The 18,792-nt window shown below is 33.2% G+C and overlaps 4 protein-coding genes across 7 annotated transcripts; 2 read left to right on the forward strand and 2 right to left on the reverse strand.

Annotated features, from left to right (window-relative positions):
* The first annotated feature begins 390 nt into the window (after positions 1–390).
* LOC106798130 (uncharacterized) lies at positions 391–2,505 on the forward strand. Its single transcript, XM_041014318.1, has 3 exons — positions 391–450; positions 762–847; positions 873–2,505. Exons 1-3 carry the CDS (start codon positions 391–393, stop codon positions 1,051–1,053), a joined length of 327 nt encoding a protein of 108 aa, XP_040870252.1. The 3' UTR covers positions 1,054–2,505.
* Positions 2,506–3,574: 1,069 nt separating this feature from the next.
* LOC100791269 (uncharacterized) lies at positions 3,575–7,980 on the forward strand. Of its 2 annotated transcripts, none has more exons than XM_003521911.4 (4): positions 3,575–4,413; positions 5,267–6,116; positions 6,634–6,823; positions 7,498–7,980. In XM_003521911.4, exons 1-4 carry the CDS (start codon positions 3,638–3,640, stop codon positions 7,623–7,625), a joined length of 1,944 nt encoding a protein of 647 aa, XP_003521959.2. In that variant the 5' UTR covers positions 3,575–3,637; the 3' UTR covers positions 7,626–7,980. The 2 variants fall into 2 exon arrangements, with proteins under 2 accessions (XP_003521959.2, XP_040870407.1); XM_041014473.1 differs by having other exon boundaries at positions 3,579–4,413; positions 7,480–7,980.
* Positions 7,981–9,991: 2,011 nt separating this feature from the next.
* LOC100794421 (uncharacterized protein ycf20) lies at positions 9,992–12,963 on the reverse strand. Its single transcript, XM_003521854.4, has 3 exons — positions 12,798–12,963; positions 11,892–12,097; positions 9,992–11,325 (listed from the first exon to the last, which is right to left on the reverse strand). The coding sequence occupies exons 2-3, from the start codon at positions 12,080–12,082 to the stop codon at positions 10,923–10,925; spliced, it is 594 nt and encodes a 197-aa protein (XP_003521902.1). The 5' UTR covers positions 12,083–12,097; positions 12,798–12,963; the 3' UTR covers positions 9,992–10,922.
* Positions 12,964–14,915: 1,952 nt separating this feature from the next.
* LOC100798127 (uncharacterized) lies at positions 14,916–17,772 on the reverse strand. Of its 3 annotated transcripts, none has more exon segments than NM_001254260.2 (3): positions 14,916–15,953; positions 16,744–17,170; positions 17,613–17,733. In NM_001254260.2, coding segments are annotated over 2 exon segments (1,044 nt in total). In that variant the 5' UTR covers positions 17,133–17,170; positions 17,613–17,733; the 3' UTR covers positions 14,916–15,298.
* Positions 17,773–18,792: the final 1,020 nt, after the last annotated feature.

An 18,792-nucleotide genomic window follows, 5' to 3' on the forward strand; every position in this document is an offset into this window, starting at 1 on the left:
TATAGGCATAGATAAGGAGTAGAGAAAGAACATACCCTTTTCTTTGCATGATCAAGTTTGTACGGAAGCTCTTTTCTTATTCCTCGATAAATATTTCCTTATGGGTCACAATGACAGACGCGACTGAATTTTTTTTTTTTTAAGTTGCATATTGAGAAATCAAGCTGCCTACTATATATATATATATATATATATATATATATATATATATATATATATATATATATATTCCTAACTCTATCCCGTACGTCAAAGTGTACCCCTCACTACCTCTATTAATCACCCTCACACGATATCCAAAAAAACTCAGAAAGTGAAGATATATAACTGTGTACAGCTAGAGAGAAAGAAACAAAAAGAAAGAGACTCACTCACACACAGTCACACACCATGAATCTCGTTTGGTGTCTAGAATTAGCATTGAAAGCCTACATGAACACTGTTAAATCAGTAAGGACCCTTTAATTCGAGAGAAGCATCAATCACATAATAATGTGTAACTTTCTTTCTTTAGCTGCTTCATTTTCTTTTCTTGTTCTTTATCCCTTGATTTGCATATACGTAATTTGTTTGGCACAGTTACAACTTTGGCTGTATATGATGTATGTAAATTTGGTTATGCATGCAATAAAGTAATTGATAAATTATAAACTTAAAGATTCTGTAGTAATTAAACACATACCAAATGGATGGATATATCTTCCGGTTGAATTTCAATATGATGAATTGATATTCTTGGCCTTTGATTGTTGTTTTTGCAGTGTGAGAAATTAAAGGAATTGGGGGTACCAGAGTTGCTATCAGCCATGGCTGCAGGATGGAACACGAAATTCATAGTAGAATCATGGTCCTACGACGGTAGATTTCGCTAGGGTTATGAGGATGGCCAAAGTGGGTCCAAAAGGAGCAGTTTTGCATGCAAGAATGCATCACATATATAGAAACTATTGTGGTGGGTTCAGATGGAGTGTGCTGCTACAAAGGGGTGTGCATGTGGTTAGGTCAGTGTTCCTTCGGGTTGGAAAGGGTTTGGATATGTATTACATATATTGAAACACCACCTACACCAACAACAACTACTACTTAAATCAAAGGGTCCTCCTAGTCGTTGGATCAAGCTCATTGATCAACAATTAGGAGAAGAACACCATTTTTGAGTATGATCCATTTTGCTCATTTCAACATAAATTTATTATTTTGGCTGCTCAGATATATACTATCTTCTTGACCACAATATGCATGATGTATAAACAGTTTTGCTCTTGTGTTCTAATGCATGTGTATCACCTCCTCCCCTATGTTTGTAGTTTTGTAGAAGCTTTAAGCCACTTTGTTGAACTAGTGTGTATCACCCCTTCCCCTATGTTTTGGTAGTTTGATGCATTATAATCTGGCTATGGCTGCTTAATTGAAAAGGGTGTAAGGTCTACAGTATCAGAGAGTGTTTAAAAATATAAGATATCTAAAAAACATTGCTCGTAGTCAAAGGAAGTAAACATTTTTATAATTTGTAAAAAAACAAACTGATCAGTAATTATATCCTTATGTAAATTAAGATTGAAGAGAGTACGGATACGTATATCATTTCCTTAAAATGTTCAGATACACATAAAATTTAAAAAATGAAAGAAAAAACATCATGACGTTATTAGCAAAAATTCCAACATCTAATACAGGAAATACATCTCTCCATTTCTTTTTTCCTCCATTTCATAAACTCTAAAAAAATTAAGATGATACCTACACTATAGAGAGCGACATTTGTTCTCTCAAAAAAAAAAAAAAACAGAAAAAGAAAAGGAAATGGAGAGATCCATTTCCATACATCTAACTCATACTTTAATTTGAATTTCAGTATAATTACTGATCAATTGATATTTTATAGGAAAAAAATGTGAAAAAATTCCTTCTCTTTATAAATAATAATAAATCTTGGTAAAATAAAAATCCAATTTCGGCTGAAGGACAAACCCATGAGCCCATGAGTATGATTGAATTCTTTAGATGTTCCCTTAATTCACTATTTAACTAAGTAAGGAAATTGGACTCAAATTCCAAACGGATCAAATTATCTAAAATACAAGAAAGAAAAGGTGAAATACACTATTTCAACCAAGTTGAGCTTATAGGAAACTACAAATAAATTTGAAAAGCAAAATTGCACATGTATTAAACTAAGCATAAGTGCAAAACCTACAATTTTCCCCTCGGTCCTAAATAACTTATATGAAAATATATTATGAGCAGCCAAAATAATTTATTTATACTCAAACTTAAGACCCTTATGAACAAAATAGATTAATCCAAGAAAATGTGTTTTCTTCCTAACTGATCTACGTTCTTGATCCAACATCCTTAATTAATTGCACCTTCATGTGGGTCTATATGCACACTTACCTTTCACAGTGTTACGAATAGGGCCACCTAGCAGACTTTGAACTCACTATGAATTTCGAGTTCCTTCGCGCAGTCATGATGAAACTCAGGTGCTCCAAATTCCTTAAATTTCTCACACTGCAATTATAACAACACAAACCCAAATTAATCATACAGAAATTCGACCCAGAGATCCCTTAGCAATTAGTGCAAATCTTTTTTCAAGAATTTACAAAATTAATTAATCGGTGAAATTGAAAGAAGGGGATTCATAATCTTGGAACGTAATTGAGTTACAAACATTCTTGTTCTATGAAAGAAAGAAAGGTTCTTGATTTAGAATAAACGCATGATTAATTAGTGTAACACCCACGTTGGTAATATTAGAAAGGTTTTATAATATGTGTATACCTGCTGGAGATCGAGATGCTTGAATCCATGTCCACGACGATCTTTGCCTAATCCTGGAAACAATCTTGCAATCTTCATCTAAATCATATGCAAAGAAAAAAAAGAACGAAACAATTAAAATAGAATGAGTTTGTGTGTACCATGGGCTTGATGGCGAGGGCTAGCAAAATCTGGTCCCAGGATCATAATTCCTAACTGGAAAATATTCAAGTTTTATATGATTGTCTCAATCCTTTCAATGCAATTGATATATCTATTGGACAATTTTACTTGTTGCTAATTGATTTTAAGATGAAATTTAACATGATATTAGAGTAGACTCTGACGTCTCCAGTACGACTAGTACCCATCATTTTATGGTTCACGCGACAAGTCCATATTTTACAGAATTTTTTAATGAAATATGTAATCTTTTATTGAATTTTTTGAATAATGGGTGATTCTAATTAAAAAATTTAATTGAATTTTTTAAAAATAATTACAGAATTTGATTGAATTTTTGAATAATTGAAAGATTCAATTAATTTTTTTAAAATAATTAAAAATTTTATGGAACTGTTTAATAATTAAAATATTCAATTAATTTTTAATTATAATTAAAAAAATTAATAATTATATAGTTAAATATATTATTATAGACTTATTTTATGCTTTTAAGAAATTAAAAAAACGGTGAAAATAAAATTTATTATTTTCTTATGGTCACAATTTTTTTCCCCACTATAATATTGATATTGATAAGCATCCATTTATTTAATTTATTTTTTCAGTTTCTTAATTTCAAAAGAAGCAAGGCATACCCAAGAACCAGAAACTCTAGAATCTAGTTCCACACTTCCTTTTAAAAAAGATGTCATCATCTCTTCTTCCTCTCCGCAACCTCACCACCACCACCACCCTACCACCATCACCACTCCTCCTCCATTTCCTCCCTGCACCCCCCCTCATTCCCTCATTCACTCCCCCTTCATTCCAATCCCAAGCCATGGCCTCCTTCTCTTCATCATCTTCACCCTCTCCTTCCACATCATCATCTTCATCTCAAAACAACAACCTCGACGAACACGAACACAAATTGTCCCACGTGCTCAAATACCACAACCAAACCAAGCACAGCTTCACCAACTACGCCCGCGGGCCCCACAACCTCGACTGGGCCAACCAGCCCAACCCATTCCGCAGGTATCTCTCTTCCCCTCTCCTCCCTCTTCTCCATTCAGAACCAAACCCACAAACCCTAACCCTAACACCCCTTTACCACTCCCTCTTCCTCTCCCTCCCCTCTCCGCACCCCCCCGTTTCCAAATCCACCCTCTCCCAGCTCCTCTTCGACTCCCTCTCCCTCTCCGCGTGGAAATCCACGGGCTTCTCCACCTGGTCCCTTAGGGTTAATCCCAGCAGCGGCAACCTGCACCCCACCGAGGCCTACGTCGTTGCACCACCCATACCCGGTGTGTCCGATTCCGCTTTTGTCGCTCATTATGCCCCAAAGGAGCATTCTTTGGAGCTCAGAGCTGAAATCCCATCTGGGTTTTTCCCCAAGTTTTTTCCTCCCAATTCGTTCCTTGTTGGGTTGTCCTCTGTTTTCTGGCGCGAGGCTTGGAAGTACGGGGAACGTGCCTTCAGGTACCAGTAAAATTATCAATTTCATCCTTAAACTCCTCTCTCATGTATTAAGTTGTCTTATAAATACTAGGGTCTAGGTGGTCTTATTTCAAGATATAGTATTGCATTCTAGGAATGCTATTAGTTTTTTTTTTTGTGTGAAATAGGGTTTTTTCTTATATACAAGAAAGTTTAGGTGAGTTGAGTTCGTCCCGTGGCTCACTAGGGGGTTCATTAGGGTCAGAGCAGGCCTAAAGCTCAAAGAGGGCTTAGAGTTCCTTATAGATTATCTATGAACAAGGTGCTTAAATCGGCAATGGGAATCGAATGAACTCACGTCTTTTTAGGAATATTATTAGTTCGAACATATCTAGTTTACATTTAGTAATTTCAGAAAATAAATAGAAATTCTTTTAATTAAAAAAATTAGATAATAAAAGTAGAGAAATGTGAAAGAATGAAATGGGGGTAAGTAATTATTGTTGGAACTAACTTTTATTTTCATGGGAATATAAGATATACTAACTTTTACCACGGGAATAAGAAGTAAAGCAAATGAGAATAGATTTGGAGTTTAATGCCTATATACTGAAAATGTAAAATTAGCTAGAAATGTATTTTTTCAAAACTTGTACTGAACATGGGAATTTGATGCTCCCGATTTCATTTTCGTGGGAATAATTTGTGATAGCCTGAAACAAACACGACTTTAGAAATCATGTTAAGTTGTCACTTAAATATTAAAAATTCTTCAAATTTGTCATTTTATTTTACTGAAAATACATTGAATCAGGGACTGAAGTGATGAATATTTTATACTTGAGGAATTACTTACATAGTTTTAGGGGTGAAGTTGATGGCTTATTCAATTCAGGTACTGTAACCATGATGTTGGTCACGCCATTGGTGCGGTTGCCATGGCTGCTGCGGGTCTTGGTTGGGATGTGAAGGTTCTGGACTCTCTAGGGTGTGAGGAGTTGAAGAGTCTCATGGGGCTTCATGTTTTCCCTGAGTTTGAGATTCCGTCTCGTGCTGTTAGAGGGAAGATTCCAGAGATTGAGTTTGAGCATCCTGATTGTGTGATGCTGGTTTATCCAAGTGGGGTTGGTGGGTTTGATGTGAATTGGAAGGAGTTAAGTGAAGCTATATTGGGATTTGATAAGTTGGACTGGAAAGGGAAGCCTAATTCCCTTAGCAAAGAGCATGTGTGTTGGGAAGTTATTTATAGGACTGCTGAGGCTGTGAAGAAGCCTTTGACATTGGGGGAAAGATTCTTGGTTGAGCCATTGCAGAGGAGTGGTGTTTGTGGGGAGAGTGCGTATAAGGGATTGACTGTGAGGGAAGTTGTTAGGAAGCGTAGGAGTGCTGTTGATATGGATGGAGTTACTGAAATTGAGAGAGATGCCTTTTATCAGATTCTGTTGCATTGTCTTCCTTCAGGTTGCCAGGGTGGAGGGAGGCAAGGGAGGGAGCTGGCATTGCCATTCCGAGCACTTCCATGGGATGCTGAGGTTCATGCTGCTTTGTTTGTGCATAGAGTGGTGGGGTTGCCCCAAGGATTGTATTTTCTAGTCAGGAATGAAGATCATTTTGATAAATTGAAGAAAGCTATGCTTCCTGACTTTTTGTGGACCAAACCTGAGGGCTGCCCTGATGATCTTCCTTTGTATGAACTACTTAGATTGGATTGCCGGCAACTTTCCAAGCAGCTTTCATGCCACCAGGTATGTAGTGATTGGTGATTGCCTATGTGCCGTTTACATTTTTGCATTGCTTTCTGGATTTTCTTGAAGTGTGAATTATGTTGTACTGATCAAATAGTGTTCTAGTTAGATTGTGAAACACAGTCATTGAAATGCAGTTTACTGGATTAGTATTTAGTAATATATTTATCTGTTTCACAATTCACACATACTACTGTCTGGTAGTCTTGTCCCTATGATTGAATAAGTTGATAGACTGTTGTTTATTCCTATTAGCATCATAGTTTGGAGTTTGAGTTTTAGGGTATGAAAGGTATTAAGTTATTTCCTTGCTTTATTATCCCTAGAGCTAGAGTGATTTTGAGGGACAGAAATGATTTAGGGTTTGATTTATTGTATCTATTAATAGCTCTAATGTAAAATGACATCATACCATCATTCTCATTGCTAATAATATCATTCTTATTTCTGACTAGAATCTGAACTGATACTCAATGAATATTGTATATAACCTTTCTAATGTAACTCGTACTTGCAGGACATTGCAAGTGATGGTTGCTTCAGCCTTGGTATGTTGGCCCGTATGGAACCTACTTTGCGCGAGAAGAATGTCTGGATGTATCCACGTTTATTTTGGGAGACTGGAGTTCTTGGACAGGTGCTGTACCTTGAAGCACATGCTATTGGAATCTCAGCAACTGGAATTGGTTGTTTCTTTGATAACCCCGGTATGATTCTTTGTTTTCACCATTGCTTTGAGAACATTTGTCCGGTGGCAGTTATTTTTGGTAAATATTTTTTTTTTGCTCCAAGTCCTTGCCATGTTATCAGTCTTCTATTGCAGGAAAATGATATTGCTTCGAGTATCTGGTTTTTTCTTGGCTTTGCCTTTTTGACACTTTAGTTGGTAGCATGATATGTATTTCACCAGAAATGCATGTTATCCTGATAAAAGCTTTCAGATGCAGAACCAAATTCTAGGGTCCTGACTTCTCACTTTATATAACAATTGAATTGAATTATTGAACAATTAAAGGATTTTCTAATTGCTAAAGAGTAATGATTGTACGTTTTAGATGGAGAACCAGATTCCTACTTTATCTGGCATCTGTTTTTTGCTCACAATTGGTTATAGATGAGAGAAAAACCATTTGAAAACAGGGTTTGGTTGTCTCTGCCTGCTCACTTTCAGTGGAATGAGAAAAATTGTGGGATGTGGAGAGTGAGAGTAGGGAGAAATGTCACACCTCTTGTTTAAATTAAAACTCACAGGTCACACCCCAACAATTATACTATTATACACTACCATATACACTACCATGTTTCTCACTATGTCTTTCTTGTAAAGATATTCCTTTTAAAAAAAAAATTAAGGATGGATTAGTTTGTGTTCTTTTTGCAGTTCATCAGTTGCTTGGGTTAAAAGGGTCAACATTCCAGAGCCTCTATCATTTTACCGTTGGAGGTCCTGTCTTAGACAAGCGTATAATGAGTTTACCAGCATATCCAGGCCCTGATGTTGATGCTTAAAGCTGCTCTATGACTTCAAATTGCCATTCAATGTTTAGGGAAAGTTATACAATAAAGGGCCTCAGATGAATCTCTAAAACAGTTTTTAAATTGTTATATACCCTTTGTATATGTGAATTGCTCTGCGTAGGTAAAAACTTGTCTGCACACACAACTACACATTTGATCATTTTTATATGACCTTAGTAACAAACTACCTTGTATAGTGAATGTCTAATAGTTATCACAGTAATAAATCTAGATAGAGTAAATGGTAAATCATAGAGCTGTATAGTTTAGCTTTAGGGATTCGTTTCTTAGTTTGTTGCATTCTCTGGATTTTCTCTCATAGTGATGATGACATTTTCCGTGAAAATGTCTTTATTTTTTTGTTGCTTGGTGTAAATATTTTCTACTAATTTTCTATCATTTTTTTTTTTTTACTTTTACTCAAATTTCCTGGCAGTTTTCTCTCTAACTATGGTATTCTCAACATTAATTAATTATATGATGGTATTCTCAACTGTTTTTTGTTCCTCTCCTACCCCCGGACAGTGACATGCTTGTAAATGAATGCAGTCGCACCTAATCCCAGTTATCATTTGTTTAGTGCAAGAAAAAGAGTGAAAAAGACAAATGATAGCCAAAAAATAGAAAGATAAATACAATGTATCCAAACTATATTTTTTATATTTAGATAAATCTATGCAATGAATAGCATTTCATTTTGCTTCTTACAAAAATCTATAATGTATCTTTAATTATATTCAATTGCTTTTTTACATTTAAGAAAATCTATCCATGAAAGTTCAAAAATAAATCTCGGAGGTATATCTTATATTTAATTTTTTATCAAGAAGTCACAAGTATGAATGATAATGAGTTAAATTCAATTTCCTTAAACTTTTAAGTAAGATTTGAAGCTCAAATTTTATAAATAAAAAAATGTTTGAAAAAAAAATGATCTTGATGATTAAAATTTAATCATTAATAAATATTTTATGTTAGTGTTCTGATGAAAAAAAACTTTTTCGTTAAATTTATTTTGTATTGTATGATATATAGTCTAAGCTCAATGGTTGTTGACATGCTATAGGGGTTTTCATGTAAAATAAAGTTTACTTGAAATGTTATGTAAGGTGCTAGAATAGGGACGAACAAAAAAAATGAATTGAATTGTGTGAGAATTAAGTCGAACCCAAAAATAATTCATTCTAATCAAACTAAATTGAAAAATAGTTATAAAAGTTCTAATCAAATTGTTCTCTGAATCGAGCTAAACTATTTTTTTTAATTGAATAGTATTCTAAAAAATTAGTTTTTCAGTTTTAAATCAACATTTTTCTGACTTAGTTTTAGACTAAAACTTGCGTATGTGCTCGAAACAGTTATTTGTATTTTTCTTTATAAATACATATAATTGGACTAAGAATTAATTTATTTAAAAATAGATGAAAATAACTTATAAACTCTAATAATTTTATCTTATTCAACTATAGTTTAATTAACGAATAAGATGTGCACAAATTATAGTTATTTAATCACAAAATTATGATAATAAATTTATTATTTTTTATATCAAATTTTTTATAAGTTATACTAAAAAACAATTATGATTGATTAATGATAAAAAAGTTTAACAAATAAAATAAAAACTGAGAGATATGAAAAGAATAATAATAAAATATCACATATTTTAGCATCCTGCTTGCTTTGTTAGAACTCATGACGGACATGATAGTTATGCTTGAAAAAACGGTCCATCTAAGAGGTGGAGTACCGAGTCAGAAAAATAGGGCAATAAGGTTGGAATATTAACAAGTAACTATAAAAGAATAAAAGTGGGGAGATACAGTTTTTCTTTTTTCAACAGATCATTCATTGGAAATCAATCTTACAAATGCATATGCAAAGGCTTATGCTTACCTAAAATTAGGTCAGTTTCAACATGATTATAAATAATTCAACTTGAATTCAAATTGACAGAATTTTTTAGTGGAAGTTTGATTGGATTGCTCAACATCCCATCCAGCCATACTAGTTTTAGATTTCAAAATAACTTGCTGGCCACATTTTTTCCCCAAGGAAATGAAAAGCCCCATGGACCTAATTAGAGAAATAGTTTTCAAATTCAAGAAAAGTTGACCGGTATATAACATGGAAAATTGACCGGTATTCATCATGTGAAGGTGTATATGACTTGGTTAAGTTGAAAATTAAAATATATACATACATATATACATATGACTGGGTCATCAAGTTAAGTTGAAAATTGAAATATATACATACATATAAATTAGTCCCAGCAGAATTTTCAGTGTATCTGCATCCGTTCATCGAAGTGATATCTACATTTTCAGGAGGTAACTGTACATCCAAAATGTATATAGACACGACGGATAACTTTTCTTCTTTAGAAATTAAAATTGTACATAGTCAAAATGGATAACTTTTCAGAAGATCCTCTAGCAGTATACTAATAAAGACAAACAATTAATGATTCAACAAATGGCATTATTTGCAGTCCTTGATGGAGCCTGGAAGGCATGCACATGGTGCCTTGTTCAAATATATTATAATTCCTTCAAAAATGATGATCCACAATCTCCTTACTAAGATTACCTTTCTGCCAATTTGCATTATTTGTATCAAACTTAGTTTTGATGTCACCGGTCAGGAAGCAGTCGAGTTTCCTCTGCATGGAAGAGTCACATCTTTCATGTTGTACAACAGTTCCATATTTACAGCAAAAAGGTTCATAGTTCCACATCAATGTATACCATGATCACACAAGTCAACCTCTCTATGTTCCAATTTGTCTGAACGCCCCAACAAAGTGAATACCAGCAATTCCACTACTAGCAAGGATCTCATGCCAAGACAGATGGAAGTATGTGAAGCATAGGAATAAGGGACCGAAGGAGTGAAATGTTGTTCAGTGAGGTGCTTGAACAGAAGTCCTGGAGGTTTTTTTTCTCTAAAATTTAAAGTTTTTGAATGTTTCAATGTTCTTTAATATTCCCTAGTCAAAATCATTGGTAAGTTTATCATAAATATGGATGATTCACCTCACAGCTTCAATATCATAGCTTCTGGATATGAGAACTGGTTTTCAAGGATTTAAACCTTAGAACTTGAACAAGCTCCAACTTTCGTGCAGTGAAGTGTAACTTCTGCTTCTGCATATATCAAATGTAGTAGTGACAGATTACTGCAATGACAATGAGTCAATTGCTTAAAAAATGCCAAGCATCATAAGAACACTGGGAAATTTCAATTCACATGGAAGGGATTGCTGAATCCAATATTGAGATCAAATCAATATTTGAAGGAATCTAAGAAAAGTCCCAGTGTAAGGCCAGCCTTCCAATAATTAAACAAGGAAATAAGGCTCCTACTCTTTCGAACTAAAGGAAGAGAAGCTCTGTACATGAGAGCCCCAATGCCTTCCACAACAGCCACAGCCAAGGCAGCAGATAGAATATCCCAGTCACCAGTTTGTCCAATAACAGTGGCAAAGGCCGTTGCACAGTAAAATCCAACCAAGAAGAAAAACAGCTTCAATGGAAGATTTTTCTTTACCTCCTGAATCTTAGAACCTAACTTGGTCTGAAACTCTTGAATCACTCTAATTATGCGAGTCCTTCCATTAGTGCTATTTGAAGTAGAAGGACTAAAACTGCTGTCATTTAAGCTGCTTCTAACTGACCAAGTCATCCTCCTGAAGAGGAACATAAAGACTTAATATCCTGAGAAAAAGTTCAACAACAATAAATGGTTCTCTTCATATAATTAACTTTTGCTATTCACCTATAGAGTGTATGAAATGTTTCAAATAGCACATGCAAGTGCAGGCACATTTACATGTTCATATTTATATCCCAAAATAGCTAAAAAAATATCAGCTTCTCTGAATGATAAAACAATCCTAGCCTACCCAACTTTGAAAGAACTCAAATATTACTTTATGACTTTCACATCAAATTAAGTCGATCATGATTTTTGCAATACAACACATCATTACTGTAAATACTCAATTACACCTGACCAAATAATTGGAAAATCTGTAACCCAACAAAACACTAGTAGAACTGTTTAACAAGTAACAACAAAGACAAGTTTATAATATAATCCTGTATTAAATATAACTACGTATCTGAATTCCATGTTAGCTTTTATTCATTACAGAACCTCCAACTATGCAACACATATCTAAAGTTATCTCATTATATGCCTAGATTCTCTGCAGGATAGAATGTTATAAAGCATAAACTGCCACTGACTTACTTGAAACTGAAAGTTAAACAAGGTTGACCAAAACTGAAGAAGCTTGGACAGCATTGCTTCTGGCAGAACGTGGTTTTGTAAAAGAATGCAGCGAGAGCAACTTTAGAAACTCCTGAACCGACATAATCAAGAGATTTAACTTGTGCACTAGTCATACAACTGGATGACCTCATTGTAGTCGCAAACAACATGCAGAGTCCTCACTCCTAGAGATAATACAAGATATAAGAAACATCAATAGGCAGGCACATTACAACCAGATGCAGAGAATGACAACATACATAATCATAAACAACTGAAAAGTTCCAAAATCAATTATATTGGATACACTAAATGGAACCATGTGTAATTGGGAATTGCCATTTTCTCGTACGAGATTTTCACACGACATTACACAAAAACATAGACACAAGTTTTCCAAGAGATAAGTTCATCAGAAACCCACATAAGAGAATCCCTTCACATCAATAAAGTACTTGGAGATGAAAATTTAATATGCAGAAATATGAAATAGAATTACTCATGCAAATTTTTGCTAAACTAACACAATGAACTTCTTTTTTTTAAAAAAATAGCACAATGAATTCAATAGAAACCAAACAGTGCCTTTCAATTTTTGAATTGGATATTTTTCTTTTATTATCATGTTTGTATTTCACAGTAATCTGACTCAACTTAACTGCGTCTGCTTGTGAAAAATTAGTGGATTACATTATGTGATTTCAATGTTAAAAAATTACATCCTAATTTGGGTTTTGTTAATTGAAAAGGCACATTAAAATATCGAACAAAGAAAGAAAAAAAAAATACAATTTTGAAATGCAACCAAAATCATTGAAAGCAAAGAGCAAACTGGGTGTTTGAGCAATGAAAAGTTAAGGCTAAAGAGTGAAGTTAGAAGCTTACTGTGTGTGTTGGTGAGCGCAAAGTGCGAATTTAGGGTAAAATTAGGGTACGAAGTTGTTTCAATCGAAGCTCTTATCATTTTCCGAAGAAAACGTACACATAGGAAAGGAGTGTGAATACTGCCACTGGCGTGAGGTGCGGTGTGGCCAATACTGGCCATCGCCCCTTTCCATAATTCTTTCATTTTTTTTAATTATATATTTTAAGAGAAAAATGTTCAATGTAAATTTTTTTTATATAGTTATCCATTCACAATTTTCTTATCATAAATTTTTTTAATTTTTTAAAATAATTTATGATTAGAAGATAATATAAAACTGTTTTCTCTTATCAGTACATGTGTCTTAAACTCATTTTAAAGTATATATCTTTTAGTGTTTTTACCTCTTTTATTTAGAAAATTAAGCTTGGTGATAAAATTTATTTTATTATTTATTTATTTTCTCATAATGTAGGTAAATACTACCATGGATCACTAAAACAAATTAAAGGAAAACTTGACTAAGTTTAAGTGGTCGATGAGCTGAAGTTAAGATCGAATCGTTCAAGTATTATTCGAGTTCAATTCTTGATGAAAATAATCATTGATTAGATTTTACTTATCTTTCGACTGAACTCTAGATTATTTAAAGTTTCTTTTTCCTAATGAATCGGATGGTTGAGACAAAAAAAAATTAAAGGAGTTTAGAGTGATGTTTATAGGATGTAAGAAGACAAGGCCCACTTATATACATTATTGGGTTTGATTTAATTGTCATGCATCTTATCAAATCACAAACTATCATTTATATAACTTTTAAGATAATTATTATAAAAATTAACAAACTTAACATTTTTTATGGTTTGTAATTGAATAATAATGTAAAACTATTCTACATTGTTTGTATAACTTATTTTCTCTTGGTTTAAACTTTAAAGCATAGCTTTAATGTTATTATTGAGTTAAATGCACATCTGATTCAACAACACAACTAGATCACCAATATAATTAGTTATAACGATTTAAAATAACATGATATTATATATCTTAAGATATATCACGCAAAATGAGAAATGTTAGCGACATTGTCATTCTAATACTCTTTTCATTATAGACGAAAATTTTGATGAAATCCACCAATATTTAAAATTGATGATTTCCAACAAATTTAACTAATCATAGAAGAATGTTAAAAATAATATTAGAAAAACTATGGCAATAATTTCTCAACATAAAATATACCTTAATTATAGTTCTACTATATTCAATGTTAAAATTTATACACTATGTTTCTTAATATTATTGACTCTTCGTTGACTTGATTTCGAGTTTAAATTAAATGACTTCATCAAAATTTTAAGTGAAGTAAGAATAAAGATAAATTTGTCTGATCTTAGTTCAGAACACTCTTATTATAAAAAGGAAAGGAAAAGCCTCCTTAGGACATCTGCATCACCAATGTTATTCTCGAATCTTTCCAACCAGGGAGGGAAATATTTGGAGCAATCTTCTGGGTCCCTCTGTGGCAGTCTTTTCCCCCCACCGACGGGTATGTTCATTGAATTAAAATATGCCTAAATTAATCTCAAGTCTCGACTATAGGTTTTACAATGAAACATGTGTCATAATAATAAGAATTATGTATTTTCCAATCAAACAATAAGTTTGAACAGAAAATTTGATTTGTAGGTTAAATCATGCTTAAGATGCAAGGTAGATTAAGTGTGTTTGGTTTAAAGGTTTCACAACTTTGAATACACTCAAACAGAAAAATGTGTCTTAATGATTTGGTTTCAACGGACATTTGAACACATTTTAAACGCCAAAACAAACACACTTTAATTGATTTCAGCTGCATATAAAACTCTCCACCCTTGCGTTTTGTCCAAAGGGAACAAGAACAAGGGTTAAAAACTTAAAATTGCTTAAATTGTTGATGTTGGATTCCCATTTAAATGAAGGCATCACTAAGATTTTATAAATTTTATTTTACACAAAAAAATACTTATTTGATATATTTCAATTAATGGAGAGGATGTTTTGGAACATTCTGCAAAATACTTTTGTTACAACATCTAAACAACACTGTAAGACATTGTTACATGATTGCACATGTTAGATAGCATCTAGTGTAATAATGGTCAAAACAGCAATCGGTTGCAAGATAGTAAGACTGCTAAATACAACTATCATATCAGAATCTATATAGAAGCAGTGTGAAAATGTAAACTTTAAGCTAGCCCTTTTACATAAAGACCCCAAAAAATAATACAAATCTCCCAGCCTTTGTAGAGTCCTCAATCAAAATTACATATGGTTCTTTTCTCTTTATAAGAGTCAAAAGTGTATTCAGATTTCTGGCACGAGATGAACCACTGAGTAGAAAAATGCGACCTCTTAGGACTCAAAGCAAGGATATGATTGAATTGCTGCAGATTTCTTGTGATGAGCAAAGCACATTTAGTTCCATGAGGACATTTAGAGATGTTTATGATGCCTCTTTATGGAACCAATCCAGATATTATGCCTTTGACCGTCTAAATTCAAACCATATCTCATAGTGATTGAATAGCAAGCTATCATGAGTATGCTTCCCAAGATACTCAAGCCCCAAACTTGCAAGCCTCTTTGTGCATTCCTCTCCTCCCAACCTTGAACAGAACTTTATATTATGTGATACAAAGATTCGTCCATCATAAGGTTTCAATTTAGATGCTAATCTTTCCAATCCAGTCCACACGAGTTTATCAGGCATGTGAAGAAATACAGCACTAGCATAAATCAAATCATACATTATGCCAGAATCAAACCTGCTGAAATCCATGTCATCCCCCTTAACAATCGAAGGCCGTTTGTATAAGAGGCCTTGGGCAGGAAGCTCATACCTAAATACGGCCATCAAAGAGAGCTCATCTCTTTCAAGACAATGGAAGTGTTCAGGATTCAAGTATCGAATGAAATGCAAACCAACTCGAAGAGTGCCACAGCCTATCTCTAGCACCTGTGAGTCTGGTCTAAGTTGACTGGCTTCGGCAAGAAACTCAAACACATCTCTTCCCCCGGCCCAAGGTTCACCATAGTTGCTATGGTGCTCTTCAACTAGTAGTTCCCCAGGGCATGGCAAGGATGTGTGATTATCTGAATCAGGTCCCTCATAGTGAGATATGCCCTTAAATCTGCATTTGGAAGAAGAAATTGAAATCATAAAATCCAAAAGGGCATTCATGCTGAATTAAAATGAAACTAGAAGTAGCATTCAATATTTCAAAAGTATATAAATCTCTTAAGAGGCTACCAAAACATTGAGCTCCTTTATTTGGCATCTTATCAAGAGAAAGATACAAAGACGGGTATAAAAACAAGGAACACATCATAATGCAAAAAATATCATTCTGTAGTTCATCTGTTCATTCATTATGATAAAAGTGTGCTTTCTAACAAAAAAAAAAGCTTTAAGTTTGAACTATGTTATATATAATGTTTGAAATTGAAAATCCCTGCAATTATTCACAATGAAACAGAAAGATTGTGAAGTCAATTTTTAAAACACATTTTCACAGAAAGATGGACATAAAATAAACAAAACTTCACTTTGAAGCATAGCATCATGTAAACACTATTGGAGACTGGAGAGACAAAAAAAAAGGCAGAAGCATGGAATATTCCAGGAACACCTATTTCCACTCATTCTCTTGAATCTTCTCTCACTTTTGCTGACTCCAGCACAATTTCAGTGCCACCCTAGAGTTCAACTAGTTAGTTTATTTTTCTATATTTGGCCAATATATGGAGTCCGAATTGTTAGAACATAGAACTTAGAACCAATGCTCACACCCCATCCATTGCAAACTACAAATGGCATGATTCTCAGAAATTGTCATTACGAACACTAATAAAATGAATAAGGTATGCTCACATACACACACATGAATGGATAAAAAAATTGAGAGCTTGGAAGGGTCTTACCGTCTAAAATCCTCAAGTTGCTGAGCCCGAGTGCGGGGATTAATACCCTTGCGAAGCACATTGTCATGCATTTGAAGCCCATTTGCTCGGATTTGATCCTTCACCCACTCAACATCCTCCTTCCTCGTTGATAACGGAATATAACCGCTGCTAGACTCCTTCGTTGTTGCTACCGGAACATTACTGCTGCTAGACTCAGAAACACCAATGCCAACACCAACACTCCTAGCATTGGAGGCAGATATTTCTGAAGGAGTAGGGCAGGAGCAGGATGAAAGAGAGGACAAAAGGAAGAACAGGAAAACAGTGGCCACTAAAGCAGATAGAACAAGAACAGGCACTGATACCACCACACCCTTCGACATTGCTCGCGAAGCCAAGAGTGCCATGTATGACTAACCACTGCTCTTAGTCCCAGCCTGTGAAGCTAGCAGGCAAATCAAAACTAAGCAAACATGACATTGCTCAAACAATGCTCAATTTGTTACAATTACCTAAATACTAATCGCACCACAGCATAATAAATTGAAATCCCAACTGAATGGCAACAAAGTTTATGCATTTACTTTAGCTAAGTAACATATGATGCATAGAAAACAGAATAGAGCTAAATCAAAAACCCAATTGAAAATTCCATGTATGGTGTATATGAATCATGAAATTCAGCAACTTTACACAACCCCAGTTGGATAATTGATGCAATGGCTAAAACTACACGCATGAATTGCATTATCAACGGCTACTTCAATCCAAATCCAACACATCCGAGACATTGAGCATAGATCATGAAAGTCTGAAGATGAAAAAGTTGAGACATGTTGGAATACGTTGCAATGAATCGGAGAAAGACGGAAGGTAAAAATTCGTACCGGTTAGAGAGTAGATCTAGGAGGGTATAGCGCCACAGGGTTGGAATGCGTTGAAAGAGAAAGAGAGAAGAACGAAAGAGGAGCAATGAACAGGGGTAGAAGTTAACCCATGTTTTGTGGTACCGGTCGTGAGTGAAATCATTAATGATAAAATCCTCACAAGTTTTTATATTCATTAGATTATATTAAATAACTTTTTTTTATAAGTGTACCAAAAAATGAAATAAATTAATGTTATAAAAAATGAGATAAAATAGATTCAAATAAAAATTACTCTATCACATATTTAAATTAAACAAATAGAAAAATATAAAACAAAATAAAAAAATCATATAAACTAATATTCTTATTTTTAATACACTAATAATAAAACATCTCAAAATAATACTCTTAACTAGGTATTCAATAATAAAATATTTTATTAGAAATTAATTTAAAGAATTATAAAATTGATTTGATAATCAAAAGAAAAATAAAGAATTTGATGGCTAAGAAAAAAATGAAAGAAGGAGAATTAGATGGTTAATCTGACTAATATTTATTAATAAAAAAATAATTTAAAAATACATTAAAAATTAAGCTTAACATTTACCATCCTAAAATTTTTTTCTTTTCAAATAAAAAAGTTCTTATTATCTTATTAATTTTATATGTAAGACTCATTTTTTTTATCTTATTACTCACCCTCAATATTTTTAATCATTCTAAACATTTTTTTTTCATGTAAGAGTCTAAAATAAGTGCCCGTGTTTAAAATAAGCCTTAGTATCCTTTTAATACTTGTGAAATAGGTATTTTGATTTTACTATTCAAACTATCATTATTTCATATGTCTGATTTTAATTTTAATGTTTTTTTGAAGATTCATTTATAGATTTGTAATTAATCATACGATACTTTATTAATTTAACTGCAAAAAGTTGATTAAGTCTTAAAAATATTCAAAGATTATACTGAATGACTTAATCTATTGATCATTCTGACCTTATGTTTGGTTGAGAGAAAATAAATAAATAAAATAATAACATAAATAACAAAATATTTTTTTATTTGATTGAAGAGAATAAATAAAAGAGGAGAAAATTAAATTGTAGAATTAAAATTTCAAAATTTTCTTTCCTTTCATTTTTTCCAATTTAAATTTCAAAATTTTCTTTCCTTTATTTATTTATTTTTTTCT

Source organism: Glycine max, chromosome 3, assembly GCF_000004515.6.
Source record: "Glycine max cultivar Williams 82 chromosome 3, Glycine_max_v4.0, whole genome shotgun sequence".
NCBI lineage: Eukaryota > Viridiplantae > Streptophyta > Magnoliopsida > Fabales > Fabaceae > Glycine > Glycine max.

Bases quoted from the DNA above. Each gene is read 5' to 3' on its own strand.
- LOC106798130 (XM_041014318.1), top strand. From the start codon at position 391: ATGAATCTCGTTTGGTGTCTAGAATTAGCATTGAAAGCCTACATGAAC. The intron at 451-761 runs GTAAGGACCCTT...TTGTTTTTGCAG, and splicing joins ACATGAACACTGTTAAATCA to TGTGAGAAATTAAAGGAATT. The intron at 848-872 runs GTCCTACGACGG...AGATTTCGCTAG, and splicing joins AAATTCATAGTAGAATCATG to GGTTATGAGGATGGCCAAAG.
- LOC100791269 (XM_041014473.1), top strand. From the start codon at position 3,638: ATGTCATCATCTCTTCTTCCTCTCCGCAACCTCACCACCACCACCACC. The intron at 4,414-5,266 runs GTACCAGTAAAA...TATTCAATTCAG, and splicing joins TACGGGGAACGTGCCTTCAG to GTACTGTAACCATGATGTTG. The intron at 6,824-7,479 runs GTATGATTCTTT...AGGATGGATTAG, and splicing joins TTGTTTCTTTGATAACCCCG to TTTGTGTTCTTTTTGCAGTT.
- LOC100794421 (XM_003521854.4), bottom strand. From the start codon at position 12,082: ATGTTGTTTGCGACTACAATGAGGTCATCCAGTTGTATGACTAGTGCA. The intron at 11,326-11,891 runs GTAAGTCAGTGG...GTTCCTCTTCAG, and splicing joins TGTTTAACTTTCAGTTTCAA to GAGGATGACTTGGTCAGTTA.
- LOC100798127 (XM_041013807.1), bottom strand. From the start codon at position 17,132: ATGGCACTCTTGGCTTCGCGAGCAATGTCGAAGGGTGTGGTGGTATCA. The intron at 15,954-16,743 runs GTAAGACCCTTC...TTCCAAATGCAG, and splicing joins CAACTTGAGGATTTTAGACG to ATTTAAGGGCATATCTCACT.